General features: G+C 41.1%; 2 protein-coding genes across 2 annotated transcripts; one reads left to right on the top strand and one right to left on the bottom strand.

Annotated features, from left to right (window-relative positions):
- The first annotated feature begins 924 nt into the window (after window positions 1–924).
- sgo1 (shugoshin 1) lies at window positions 925–5,933 on the top strand. Its single transcript, XM_034094532.2, has 10 exons — window positions 925–1,107; window positions 1,272–1,418; window positions 1,549–1,748; window positions 1,851–1,894; window positions 1,991–2,055; window positions 2,385–3,212; window positions 4,210–4,296; window positions 4,674–4,835; window positions 5,055–5,232; window positions 5,340–5,933. The coding sequence occupies exons 2-10, from the start codon at window positions 1,274–1,276 to the stop codon at window positions 5,485–5,487; spliced, it is 1,857 nt and encodes a 618-aa protein (XP_033950423.1). The 5' UTR covers window positions 925–1,107; window positions 1,272–1,273; the 3' UTR covers window positions 5,488–5,933.
- A 132-nt stretch (window positions 5,934–6,065) lies between these two features.
- Window positions 6,066–14,046, bottom strand: kat2b (K(lysine) acetyltransferase 2B). Its single transcript, XM_034094531.2, has 18 exons — window positions 13,757–14,046; window positions 12,750–12,876; window positions 12,500–12,645; window positions 12,315–12,401; window positions 12,046–12,227; window positions 11,767–11,958; window positions 11,444–11,547; window positions 11,204–11,329; window positions 10,532–10,665; window positions 10,053–10,261; window positions 9,835–9,961; window positions 9,632–9,742; window positions 9,086–9,229; window positions 8,884–8,998; window positions 8,738–8,768; window positions 8,582–8,645; window positions 8,083–8,167; window positions 6,066–7,589 (listed from the first exon to the last, which is right to left on the bottom strand). The coding sequence occupies exons 1-18, from the start codon at window positions 13,949–13,951 to the stop codon at window positions 7,396–7,398; spliced, it is 2,373 nt and encodes a 790-aa protein (XP_033950422.1). The 5' UTR covers window positions 13,952–14,046; the 3' UTR covers window positions 6,066–7,395.
- Between the last annotated feature and the right edge of the window lie 190 nt (window positions 14,047–14,236).

Genomic DNA, 14,236 nt, shown 5'->3' with positions numbered 1-14,236 from the left:
AGTGGTTTGCAGGGAAGGTGGGAGTTTCTTTCCAGCACCCTGCCAAATAAGACATGCCTGTTTGACTTTGGAAAGTAAATGAGATCATGAAGAGGTATATATGCTTTACATTACATTCCAATATTTATAGAACATTTAGGGTAGTAATGGGTACTTAAGTACTTATGGCATTGAAGTAAAGAGCTTTAGGAAAATGTTGTGTATGCATGAAGAAATAGCTATACTTGTAAGCACTTGCCTTACCCTGGAGTATTGTCAAGATCAGACTGTATAGGTTATAGCCTATTGGCCAAACATAGTTAGCTCAAAAATAAAAGTTACATTCATCTAATAATTGACTTGCTTTCTGAGCTCTTGTATGCAATCTAATTTTGAAAGGGTTTGAAACGAGTTTCAGAAAACCCTCAGGGAATATAACTCAAATGTTGCTTGTCATAGGGCTTTTAGATTAACACAGTTATCAGCTCTCTATCCACATGCAGCAAAGCACTTCAGAGCATGGCTACAGCTCTTATCTTCACCAGTCAATTATAAATACCCAATTAGTCATTTTTCATTGGCTGAATGAACCTGACCCGTGATGAGGGCTAATCTAATTTTCTTTTTCAGATTTGTACTATGCCTCTATTTTCCCAGTGGTTTGCATTGTTTCCCTCCCACGCAGACATAGGCTACAGGCAAAACGGTGAAAAGATGCCGATTAAGACGGCAATAATTATACTAGGTATTCGGTGTGCTGCTGTGTTGTGGTCTGACGTTACTGTTTGGTCACAAATTATCAAAATATGCAGACGAATAATGAATACCAAATCAGTTACAGCTCCTCATCAAGGACATGTACATCAAGTTTTGCCCTCATGGATGTATAATAAGAACGATTGCTATCCATTGGCGCCACCTTGTGAACAGTAGTTTCATGTGACGGAAGTGACGTTGTCTCAAATTCTGACCAATCAACAGCCTCGACTCAAAATTCGAACGTCAACTGGCGTCGTGACGATGCAAGCAACGCTGTTTTAAAATGGAATAACTGTTTTATTTATACCTTACACCTTTTTTGAAGCGATAGTTAACATTCACAAACCGCCTGGTGATATACTCGTGCTGGTAAGTCCAACTTTACGTTTGTTGGATAACGTGAACGGTAAATGTCGAGCTAACGTAGCTAGCATGTTAGCCTAGTCGTTTGTTTTGGTGCATAATATCACTGCCCTACGATGTTGATATGTTTGATAAAGTAAACACATTTTTAACTAATCAAAAATTCCAAGCCATGGCGAAAGAACGGGCCCAGAAGAAGTCATTTCAGCAGAGTCTGGAGGACATTAAGGAGAAGATGAAGGAAAAGAGAAACAAACGGCTGGAGAGTGCCTCAGCTCCCAACAGAGGAAGGTTAATAAAAATCAACACAAACAGTGGTACGGAAACAAGGCTTATATTGAATGTCAGCAATCACATTTGTGATAAATGTGGTACATAGATTCAGATATGCTAAATATGTTGACATTCTGGTGAAGTGTCAAACATCCATCCAATGTTTTCTTCTAGTGGTTCAATCTGCCAGCACCCTCCTGCTCGGGGTCCAGCAGAACAACAAGATGCTGGCAGTAGCTCTGCAAGCTGAAAAGGAAAAGCTGGGTCATGCTAATGTAATGATTCTGCAGCTGAAGAGGGAGCGACAGGCCCTGTTCCTTCACCTCATTCTGCTCAAGAGGAAGCTCAAAGAGCAGGAAGCTGCAGCGTCAGAGGTACACCTAGACGCTTGTTGATAAACTGTTCCTTTCTTTTAATTGTTGTAATGCTTGATGCCCTTTGAAACAAAACATATAATTTCATTCTCATTGATTTAGACTTCAACCGTTGCTGAACCCAAGTACCATGTGGATTTACCAGGGTAAGGTTTTTTTTTAAAAACACAAATTATTTGACAAAACTGTATTTTATCCTGAGTTTTATGAATGATCGGGATATTTTACCTCTTGATTTACAGGAGAAAGAGGAGCAGCCAGAACCTTGAAAAGCCCAGTGTGTTTAAAGCCTCACCAATTTGTACAGGTATATACACACTACTTCTACTAAATACTACTATTACTACTCTACTCTGATGCTTTAATATAATAACAATGGTAAGGATTAGCCATAATTGTTGACTTATTGTCAGTTGAGTTCTTTTATACCATTTTGTTCATTAATTTATGCATTCTGCCATGAGTGTTATCCGCAGGCAAGAAAACACGTTGAAATATTGGTTGTTCTTTAGATCACCTGGTTTACTATTTAAAAAGTACTTGTGCTCATTATGACACTGATAGCTATAGCTCCACAATCAGATCTTTACATCCCTAGTTATAATGATATTGTTGATTGTGTCCTTTTCTTCGCAGACCCTCAGCCCTCTGAAAGGAATGCACAATCTGAAAGGCAGGTTACCTTGCCATCTACGGTGGTTGTGAGGCGAGGCCATGCGGATAGAGCAAGAAGGAGGAGGTCTGATCGTGTGCAACAAAACTTGTCGCACATCGCAGGCTTGGATAATTTGATTGCAAGTCCAATTCGCAGTGATGTTGAAAATACAAATCAGCCACAGCACGAACCAGAGCCAGATTTAGCGGACCCCGTTGACACTGTGGAGTTTCAGCATTCTACTCCTGAACCTGTCCCACCAAAGGAAAACAACCAGCAGCGTCGAAGCAGAAAAAGAACTCAGCAGACGCCCTCCACAAAACCAGAACCTGCTGCACAGAAACCAGAGAGAGGCCGCAAAGCAGACCGGGTCCCATTAAAGAAACCTTGGGACAAACCCAGAACTCGCTCCAAGAGTCGGGACCGGTCAGCAACAAGGGCCAAAACAGGTCCTCTGTCACAAGAGAATAAGCTCAACACCTCACTGGGATTTAACGACACGTTTGACTTCGACTGTGAAGAGGCGGTTCATGTCACACCGTTCAAGGCCAAGGCCGAGGACAACCAGCCGTCCACGCCTGTCAGGGAGGAGACTCCACAAACTGAAGCTCTACCTGTGGTTTTCAAACAGGATGAGTCCAGTCCTTCTTCGTCATCTTCTGAATCAGAGGACAGTCTTTATGTCCCTGAGGGGACCAGATGGAGACAGACTTCACATGACAAGTCCAAAAAGATTACCACTCGAAGAGGGCGGGCCTCTGAAGTCATCAGGCAGAAGAAAAGCGTCCCTTTGCAACAGGAGATCTCTGGTAAGTAGGGCTGCTCAATTAATCGTATTTTAATCGCGATTATGGCTTCCAACGATTACGAAAACAACGTAATCGAAATAAAACTAATTACTTTTTTTTTGTATTACTTTTTTTGTATTGGTTTTTCAGTTGAATTATACTTAAAGTTCAGGGTAATCAACTGTTAAAAACGTACTGTTCAAGTACTGTACATTTTTTTTTCTCCAATAAATTGATGTTTTCAAAGTAAATGGATAATTGTTTTAATAATCGTGATATCAATTATTGACCCAAATAATCCAGATTATGATTTTTGCCATAATCGAGCAGCCCTACTGGTAAGTGTCGAGTTTTGTGGTTCTTTAAAAGGTTAAAATCAGGACTTGATCGATTAATGAATTGGTTTTCAATGGAATCCCTTCGAGATGAAATAATATATTGAGATATCAACCAACTGAACTACAACTGGCAGCAAATCCAAACTTTGAGCTCCATCACCCCAAAATACAATATTTCATTCAGCTCAGGACAAGGTTTTCTCTGAATAATAATTGTGGAGAATAATGAGTAAAGGTCAACCCGTTAAACAGCAGTGTGTGCAAGATCTTCTTCATTCATTCCTTAAGCTTTATTGATCAACTCCTTCGTACTTATAAGTCTTATACCCATAATTCTGCTTATGGGAATACCTTAGTGTAGTTAAATCAGACTATTATATTCATTTGATTACTTTGTTTTTGTGTGCATGCATGTAAACATCGTCAGTGTTTTCACTGTCAAGTTAAATTGCACTAAAGTTCTTAATTACAAGAGAAAACTCTTCGTAATCCTTGCATTTGTATTTATTCACACAGGAGGACAAACAAGCCTTTGCAACATGCTTATTTCACATGGACAACCTATTTATTGAATTACTAAAATAAATGTTACATATGAAATTAGCTATATCGAGTTAAAACATTCGGGAGTTATTGCTGATTCCTTGTTATATTTTAACCATTTATTTCATCGTTTTTAGTTTTCAGAGACGAGGCTGCAGAGCCTGAGGTGGAAGAAGCTCCTGACAGCCCTGACCCAGACATCTTGAGACAGGTCAATAACCGTGGTGAGTAAAAGTCTGCTTTGTGTATCCTATTGTTATAGTGCTCATGAACAAGGTGCTGCTCAGTCACTGCCATGCTCCTGTCACATTAACGAATGTTGTTCGGCAGCAACTCGATGCATCTCATGACATCACATAGTAAAACAAATGTATGCGTTTTTTAGTATTTGCTCTCGTGCAGCCCAAAAATGTAGCACAATGTTATGTTCTTCGTTTGTCTCATAATGACCTTACTGTGTGATATCCTCTGAGACCTATAATAAAGACATCTGGGGGATTGGTTGAGCAGTTCCTTTTTGGGCGTGAGTGTCTGTTTCTGCTGATCATAATTCCTGAAGTAAAGATGCCTATGTGTGTTTTTGTTCGTGTTGATTTTTCAGAACCTCTGCCAGGGGTTAGTGAGAAGGATTGTTTGCCGTCTGTCAGCCCTCTGGTTAAAGAGGAGATGAAGAGGATAAACAGCGTCCTGTCCAGTTTTGGAGATTCCTCTGGGGAAGGGGCTTCTCTTTTACCCCACAAAACCCTCAAGACATGCAAGAAGCGTACGTATTGTCACTAAGTTGCTTTGCGAATTTGAATCTTAATCACATGGGCACTTGAGAGGCTTGGCCAGATCACATTTTCACTCAACTGTCACTTCTTGTTGAATCGGCTCCTGTGTACTTTTATCTTTATCTGTTCACTGGTGTGTGCACACATGAGTACCTTCAGCTTTTTCCTCTTTTGCTTCTGGGTCATGTCTAACTTCACCGTTTCTACAGGTGGGCTTGGTGTAAGGACAGCAGGGCGGGGCTTGAGTCTGTGTGATGTGACCAATATGTCCCCTGCAGCCCATCGCCCGTTCTCCAGGATCTCCGAGCCCCTGTGCTCCACTCCTGTTCCTGCTCGCAAGAGGCGCTGCACCAGCGTCGTGGACTACAAGGAACCCACCATAAATGCGTAAGTTCACATATGGATGCTTCCCCTTCTTGAACTGATTCATTGATTTCATTTATGTTCACATTTTACTGTATGGATGCTCAACTGTATCGTTGTCATCTGGACAGGAAACTTCGGCGCGGAGATAAGTTCACCGACCTGCAGTTCCTCCGCTCTCCTATTTTCAAGCAGAAGTCTCGCAGGTCGTCTGTGCCGAAATCAAGGAATTCAAATAATGGCCAGTTGAGAAATGCAATGTGTCATTTGTTGAATTAATAGCTTTCACAAGTGATCATTTGGTTGTTATTTCTTTATGTGAACTACTGTGATCATTTTCAGATGTTGTTTTATTGACTGTTTGCTGCAAAACGTATTCTAAATGCTCATTTTAATCTTTAGCTAAATGTATTAATTGCTTTTTTTTATGATTTCCAAATTCTAATTGCCATTTGTCTTCAATTCCGTGTGGTTTTTATTAAAACATCCTGATTAAAGTCATATTATACTATGACCGTGTTAAGGCATTTTATAACATACTGTCAAATGAACTTTGCATGTGTACATATGCTATGACATTTTAAGTTAACTTACGACATACTGCGTGCAGTTTTTCTGAATTTTATGACAGGCTACACTATGACTTTTTTCAGAATTGTATGTCATACTATACAATAAAGTTACGATTAATGAATTTTACTATTAAACTATGCTGTAAACCATCATCACTGCGATCATTTAGCATTGTTAAACATGTATTTCATTCAAATGTGTTCCTGATGTGAATCCAGTGGGAAAAGGTATTACATTAAACAGTTAGTGAATGAGATGAGCTTTGAAAAAGTACAAACACTAAATTAGCCTCACTTCTGTTTTATTCAGTCTATAAAATAGGCTAATACTATGTCATTAAAACCAGTCGTACAAAGAGCATGAAATCATTCTTTTCCAGACATCTTACAAAATGTATTTTTTTTCCTAAAGTTTGAAAAGTACAAACACCTTTTTACAAAACAGCAAAACTACATAGTATTGCACAATCTTTTCATTTATCTCCAAAGTATAAAGTTATTAATCTCCATCTGCATGACAAAAAATAAGAGAATAAATTAAGACTTTGTCTTAAGCATAATTCTTTTAAATTACAGAACATAAATAAGAATAAACTAGATCATTGAATTAGTCCTTTGTCAACAGCGTTAATTCAAATGTAAAACAAATTCTGAAGAAAAGACAATGCTGTTATTTATGTTAACTAATACTTGGAAAAATAAAAGTGCAATTCGATAGTCAAACTGCCCTAAGCGGCTTATTGGGAAAAGAAGATTGTTTTTTTTTGTTCTGAAACAGAAAATATATGATATATACACATTTAAAATATACAGTGGGTATAAGTGCTTTCAAATAATTGAACTCTGTACACATTTAAAGTATGTATTCCTCTTTTGGCAGGATGAACTCAGCACACAGAAAAACGTTGACCTTTATAACGCTCTGCACAAGAACCAAGTTAAAACTGACAGCAAAACCTGAAGTCTCAGTCACTTTCCTCACAGGAAACACTTATGTTATGACTTAATACAATGTAGGTGTGGTCGCTGCTCTTAAGAACTCTACCTGAGTCAACTGAGAGGAGGAGGCAGACGCCCAAAAAGGCAGGGGGTGAAAGTATGAAAAAGAAAATAGAGAAGAGATGAAGGGCGACAAAGTAAGGTGTACGGTGAATCTCCAATCAGCTGACATCCTGTGTTACCTTCCAACGTCTAAGACAGAAATAATAACGGAAGTTTTCTGCCCTGTTCAATATGTATCACCTTCCTCTGCCCTGTTTTTCCATGGGATGTGTGATGAAATATGAAGACACAGTTCTCCCCTTGCTTGATGTGAGCAACAGTCCCGCAGGCCTTCAAAAAGGGCCTTCCCTCGTGGCTTATCTTTCAGTGTTTATATCAGTCAAAGCTACTGATTCGCGATCCGGCCCAGCATGCATTGTACATTTGAAGAGTGCTGATCCGAGACCCCTTCGCACCTTTAACATGAAGATATGTGTTTCTGAAACGTCACCCCTCCAGATCAGTAGTCCTATTCTTAATTTCTCCATGCACATACCCATGGCCTAACCTTAACCCTTCATAGTCTGAGTCTGCGTTCTGTGAAGGCGAGGAAAAGCCTATTTTTTCCTCTCCTCTACTTCTCGATGAGGCCTGCTTCTTTGATCTTGGTGTAGAAGAATTTCTCCAGTAGGTTGGCACACTTGTAGTACTCGCTCTCTGGAGGGTTGTATTCACGACAGTTGGTGAAGATGCGCTGCATGTCGGCCATGAACAACTTGCGTGTCATGTAGTACCTGCTCTTCAGACGCTCGCTCATTGTCTTAAGATCTGTGAGGAGAAAAAGAGTGAAGTCCACCATTTATACTACTTTCAATGTTGACTGTCAGAAGCTGAATATGTACGCTACCAAACCTATAGCTCTTAAACACAAACTTTATATTTTCTCTAGTACCACTTGGGCAGCAACTATGAATGAAATCAATAGTGTGCTAAATGTGTTGTCAGGAGATCAGTTTCTATTCTACAAAGAAATGCACTGTGTAACTGTTGAATAGTGCATACAACTTTCAAATGGACAAAAAAATGATGATGCACGATTACTATAAAAATATGAAATGTTAAGTCTCCTCTAGAGGAGACTGACCTTCAGCCAGAACACACATCCTACAATCCTAGCATGCATCTGAACTGCTGATGTGTCCTTGAACATCATCTGCAATGTCTTACCCCTTAGTATTTTCTTCTATGATTACATTTTTCTGTAAAGAATAAAGTCAGTCTATTAGCGAGTGTGTTCCTATGATATATGCTGTGTTCATACCCATGGGGAAGCGAATGACTTGGTAGTACCCAGGTGCCTCTGTTTTTTTCACCGGCTCCATGAAAGGCCAGGCGTTCGGGTGACTCTGAGACATAAAGAACAGTCGGATAAGAATTAAAGAGTGTCTTTATTTATTATAAAACAGATCTATGGGCTCTATAAATACAGTGAAAGTATCTATGTGCTTAATATGCAGTACAGAAACGGTTCAGGGCTACCATAAGGCTCTATGATTTTAATTCAAAATGAAACAATGTACAGGTAGGTGTCACTACAGTGCCACCACAGTTATTCCTGACTGCAATGACGCTGGAGAGATGCCTCAGATGTGGAAGACAAGTAAACACTGACCAACCAGACACAGGGGCATTTTCGAGATTGGTTTACAGAAACAGCTGCTGAGCGGATTCTTTCTTTCTTTCTTAAACACTAAAGTATGGTAATATATATGTTTCTTTCAAAGTAACCCTGCGAGTGTAGGCTGGTATCTGTTGCTCACCTTCACATGTTGGAGGATGGTTTTCAGAGTGCTGTACAATTGATCTGGGTCCTTCAGTTCCTTCCTAAAGTCATAAAAGAAACAGCAACAACATTCCATTTTGAAGTTTAAGGCACTCTGCTCGGTTAATATCTTGTACAGCAGAGACAAACTCACCCTTTTCCTATAGGCTTCCAGCCAGTTTCACCTGTTGATATAAAAGAAACTCAAATGAACCTCCAATATCCTACTGAAAAAGATTAGATAATAGTGTTGAAAAAGATAAACTGTATGCTGTAAAGTCAATATTGTAAATAACATACGAATGCCGGGAATGCTCTCGATGGGAATCTGCCGGACTCCTTCCTTAAAACAGGAAAGCCCCGGGTAGACCTTTCTGATCTGAGCCTGCTTCCTCTCTATCAGCTTCTTGATGATCTGAGGGAGACAAATAATGCGAAACGATAGTGATTGCAGGAGAAAAAAAGTTGCCAATTAAACAGTTTTAAATGTAAAAACACACACCTCCTTCTGCTTCTTGATGATGACGGAAAACTCTGTGTAGGGAATGCTGGGGTTGAGTTCACAGCCCATGAGCGTGGCTCCTTCATAGTCTTTGATGTAGCCCACATATTTGGCCTTGGGAACCTTGATATCCTTTGAGAAACCCTGAGAGAGAGAAGATTTATGTTTCTTTAACCTGTACATACACTGTAATATACCATTACAAAAATAAGCCCCATAAAAAGCTTTAGTTTAAACTATTTCATTAAAAACAAAATCATTAAGAGACTTTCAAGACCAAAAAGTAAAAGTAAGTGAAAAGCAGTAAAAAGTGCTAGTAGAGTAAAAAAAGGCAGATTCTCAAGTATCAAAAAAGCAAAGTTCATTATATGTTCAGTAAAATCATTTGTATGTTTTCTTGTTTGTTTTTGCAGGTCATGTTAAGGTTTTTATGTAAGCACGGTGAAGAGGATCAGGAGGGAAGAGGGAGGGAGAATATTGCATCTTATGACTAAAACTATATTTGTATTTAAAGCATGTTACACTTTAATGGACATCACATGTTACCTGTTTCTTGAAATAGCCGATGGCGTACTCATCAGCATACGTGAGGAAGTTGAGGATGTCGTGCTTTATGTGATATTCCTTCAGGTGGTTCATTAAATGGGTTCCATATCCCTTCAGAAAACACAGCCAAAAAAGGGAAGAGTTCAAACTGAACCATCACACAGAGTGAGTTCCCCGAGCTGACAGACAGGAAGTGCTCTCACCTTGACCTGTTCGTTGGAGGTCACGGCACAAAAGACGATCTCCGTAAAGCCCTGCGATGGAAACATTCGGAAGCAGATCCCTCCGATCACACGGCCATCTTTGATGAGAGAGAGCGTCTTGTGCTTCCTGTCAAAATAAAGACATGCATTTCAGTCAGAATGTACCTCCACTTCATCTCTAAATGGGATGAGTGGTGATTAAGTACGGTGGCACCCACGGATCAAACACCAGCCGTGTGATGTACTCCTTGGGCATGCGTGGCAGCTGGTGAGAGAACACATTCTGGAGGCCGACGAGCCACATCAAGATCCTCTTATTGGGCTTCTGGTTGAGGGAGTTCCCGATAACGTGGAATTCAATCACCCCCCTGCGCTCCTCGTGACGGGCAGCTTCATCGCGTGCAGAGTGAGCCGACAGCAGACTGGTCTGCACATGGAGGAAGGGATCAAATATTATGATCACCTTGTTCTTATCATCGAATGTGAAGATAAACACACACAGCACTCTTTACTACTTCATACAACTATGACTGACACTATCTGGGTCTCACAAGTGGATCATTGACAGTATTAAACATGACCGGCAGTTATCGTGCCTAGTGAAGAACATATTTTTGAAGTTCAGCAACATACTTTGGGAATGCAAAGTTATCGGGTCTTGTTAATGGCTAAGATATTTTCTAAGCTCATTTGTTACCTCTGGAACAGTGGCAGGGTCTGTGATTGTTGCCATGACTTCATTGATGAGCTCCATGGGGATGTCCCCCACCACCCTGGGGCGCTTGTTTTCCTCATGGGGGAGAGGCTCTGAAGGTTTACGTTTCTCTCCAACTGTGATAAAGTATGTAAGCAGAGGAAGGTACTTATGTTAAACTTCTATATTTGCACTTGTTTCACTTTGTTTTGCAATAGCTGAAAAGCCATTTCCCTTGAGACGAATAAAGTGTTATCTTATCTTGTCTATCTAATTACATGTCTCTTAAACACAGTCTCAGCAGTTAAGTAGTGTATCTATATCCAGATAAGATGTGACCTCGCATTTAAGGTGGGCTTACCCTGAGTTCATCTCTTACTTTCAGTATAGGAGCAATTCTGTGATGTTGTTCACTTCTGTTTCTTTATACAGCTTAAAGGCCAACATTCAAATAAGTATTTGAGGAAATGTGTTTGCTGCACTTTTGGAACATTTTATTTTAAATCAAAATTCTAGTCAGATGGCCAATAAATATCTCTCTTAGCCAGAGGACTCAGGTGCATATGTCATTACAATAAATGTAAAACATTAGTGCTCACTGTTTTCTCACAGATGTTTTGTAATAATGCAGAATAATTGTAACCTTATGAGTAATAACAGGTTTGACCGTCATACCTGGGTTTGGCTCCAGTACGGAGGCGGTTTTCCTGGCAGGACTGACGCTGCCGCAGGTGGATGGGTCCACTGACACAGGGCTGGGGCTGTAGTACAGCGGCCTGGCCACAGGAGGCGCACTGATAACTACAGAAAGGACATCTAGTGTCACAACATGTTTTTATGATCATATTCTTAAGTGTTGTTTCTTACACTCCCAACATAAAGGGAGAGTGTTTTTGTTGTGAGTGTGTGTGCTACCTGTATGGATAGGGATCAGCCCTCCTGACGCTCCAGCCAAAAAGTCTTGGCTCCAGATTGGAGAGCTATGGCTGTACACCTCCTCCTCCAGCATAGAAAGGAACCTGAGCCAAACAAAACAAAACAACTATATTAAAAAGGCTGCTGGGCATGTATACATACATGACAGTGGTAACTGTGTAGCTTTATACTGGAAACATGCATGCATGTGTAGTGTAAGTTTCTCTGCTGTACCGCTAATTATAGGTTAGTCTGAATATATAATTAAGTTTGTGGTATATGCCTTTGACATTTTAGAGTTTCTAAATGTTTGTTTATCTTACTTGGGAAAGTGTGTGAGAATGAGTGTGCGTTTCTCAGGTGGCAGCTTGTCCTTTTCCTGTCTGGCCTGCTCCAGCAGCTGCTTTCTCATCACAGTGAACACCGAACGCACAAGCGTCCGTCCGAAGATCTGGGTGGTCTCGTACCGGGGTAGACTGTCGCAGAACTGAGGCACGTTGCAGTAGCAGAGCCATCTACAATGAGCACAACACAGAAATAACTGGCTGTAAACAAATGTATGTTGACAGGAAATCTGGCAGGACGTCTGGCAGTGCTGATACCTGGTGTAGTTGGCTTTGTATCCCGCGGCGTCATCATTGGGAACCCTCTGCCGCCTCTGGGACGGCGTCTCCAGCTGCCAGTAGTTGATCTGGTTGAGAAACATCTTGGCCAGCTCCATTATCGTTTGACGTTCCTTTGATGGCAGGTGGCTGAATTTGTACTGGACAAAGTTATTCACCCCCTATTTGGAAAGAGAAGATACTTGATTAAGAACGCAAACACAAGAAGGTTATATTTCAGTTGATTTACAGGAGAAACCCTTGATTACCTGTTCAATGCTAGGTTTTTCAAACGGAGGACTCTCCTGTGCTTCTAACATTGGCTTTCCCATCTGTAGGATTGATTTCCTCAACAGCTGAAAAATAAGCAGTAAAGGGGGGATGTTAACATGGACACAATGCTGGTTGTAAAATCACGTTTTTGTATGTTTGGATTGTAAAAGCTGAGACTTACTTTGAAAAGGGAAAAGTAGACCTGTTTAGTGTCAGCATCCTCCTCTTTGTGAACACATGTGTAGAGGTATTCCACATCCAGGACTATACCTAGAAGTCGGTTCATTTCCTCCTCGGAAACATTTTCTAGATGGGTCACATGATCACCTAGGAAAGAAAGAATAAACCTTAAAATGGTATTGCCAAAACAGCTGATTATAATATAGTATCAATATCAGCTGTATGTTTAATTACTAGACTGGCTGACATACCCAAGGTGTGAGAACAACTCCGGCAAGGCTCCTGCAGGTTGACTGTGCTGGACTGCTGGTCAGTTCGCGGGGGCGTAGGAGGGGGGTTCTGACTCTTCCAGCCGTTACACTTACAGGCTCCCTCTGCCTAGGAAAAACAAGCAGGAGAACAGATCAGGACCAACCTACTTTATTTAATGAATCACCTTTTTATCTGTGAAACACATCATTCATACTTGCTGTTGATGCAAGTTGAAGTGATCTTTTAAAAAAACACTTTAGGTAGAGTGGCTGATTTCAGTCACTCGCACACTTTAACCGCTTTTTAGTCAGTGCCGAATTACAATTATAATTTCTTATATATTTTTTAATAAATGGGCCAAAGCTGCATTAACATATATTTAAGAGCATCTTTGGCCTGTCAGCGTCAGCTGGAGCTGCTGCACTGAGCATGCGCATTGAAACAAAAACAAACTCCGCCCCTTCAGCAGCTGTCACCCTGTCAAAACAAAGACCTCGTCCCACTCTGCGGATGATTTACTGCATAAAACCAATAAAATACTGTCTATTTAACACCGTGCGTTAACAGACGGCACGGAGACACAGTATCGTTTCCCGTGTAACGCCACAGACCGTGCACGAGCACAAACAGTGGGATCATGCAGCCATTCTGCACACAGCCAGCTACTCCCAAGTAACAGCGCCAAGCCAATGTTTACGTTCACCGACCCCCCACCTAGACAGAAATATAGAAACAACATTACACATCCAGCGGAAAGCTTGCACCTGAGAGGCCTCTGCTTAAGAGTTCTGCAGAAATAACGCTTTCATTAACTATATTATTAATATCCCTCTTTCAATAATCGGTCTGTGCATGCAAAATGAAAAAAATGAAGTGCGGCAATGGCTTCCTTTGCTGCGCTTGCATTTCGTAAACTATTGCAACCAAACCCAGGAAATAGGATTAATTAAGAATACATCCATCAAACCAGTGTTTTAAGAGTCAGGCATCTTCAGGTATCGCTTACTTTGCAGGAAGAATAAACTCCGAGTTTTTCCAGTTTCTTCGGCCGAGGTGAAGAGCGGAGTTGCGCCTTCTTTACGGCGATACGTGCGGATCCTCCAGCGGCGCCCTCCGTCCCCCCGGCTCCCGGAGCGGCCGGGACCAGGCCCGCCGCCCCGATGGCCGGCGAACCTTGCTGAATCCCAGCGCTGTCGGCCATGATTCACACGGACCCCCGACGGGACCCCCGGCCCGGGTTATATTCGCTCTGCCGTCCTCTCTATTCCACAAGCGGAGGATCAGACATGGCGCTCATCCTTATTTTTTAATTTCTCACTGTAGGCCCATTTTCCTCCGCTAGGGGACTCAAGTGGGATAGGCCAAATTCACTACAATTCAGAGGATAGGTCACAAAATGCACCCGTTTGTAGCAAATGTTCAAGGTCAAACTTAATAGGAAAAATGTGGCTTACCATGCTGAGCCATATCTGAGCACACAGTGACT

This window comes from Pseudochaenichthys georgianus, chromosome 11 (assembly GCF_902827115.2).
Source record: "Pseudochaenichthys georgianus chromosome 11, fPseGeo1.2, whole genome shotgun sequence".
NCBI classification, from domain to species: domain Eukaryota; kingdom Metazoa; phylum Chordata; class Actinopteri; order Perciformes; family Channichthyidae; genus Pseudochaenichthys; species Pseudochaenichthys georgianus.
The sequence above is the reverse complement of the archived record's forward strand: the minus strand, read 5'-3'. Positions and strand labels throughout refer to the sequence as shown.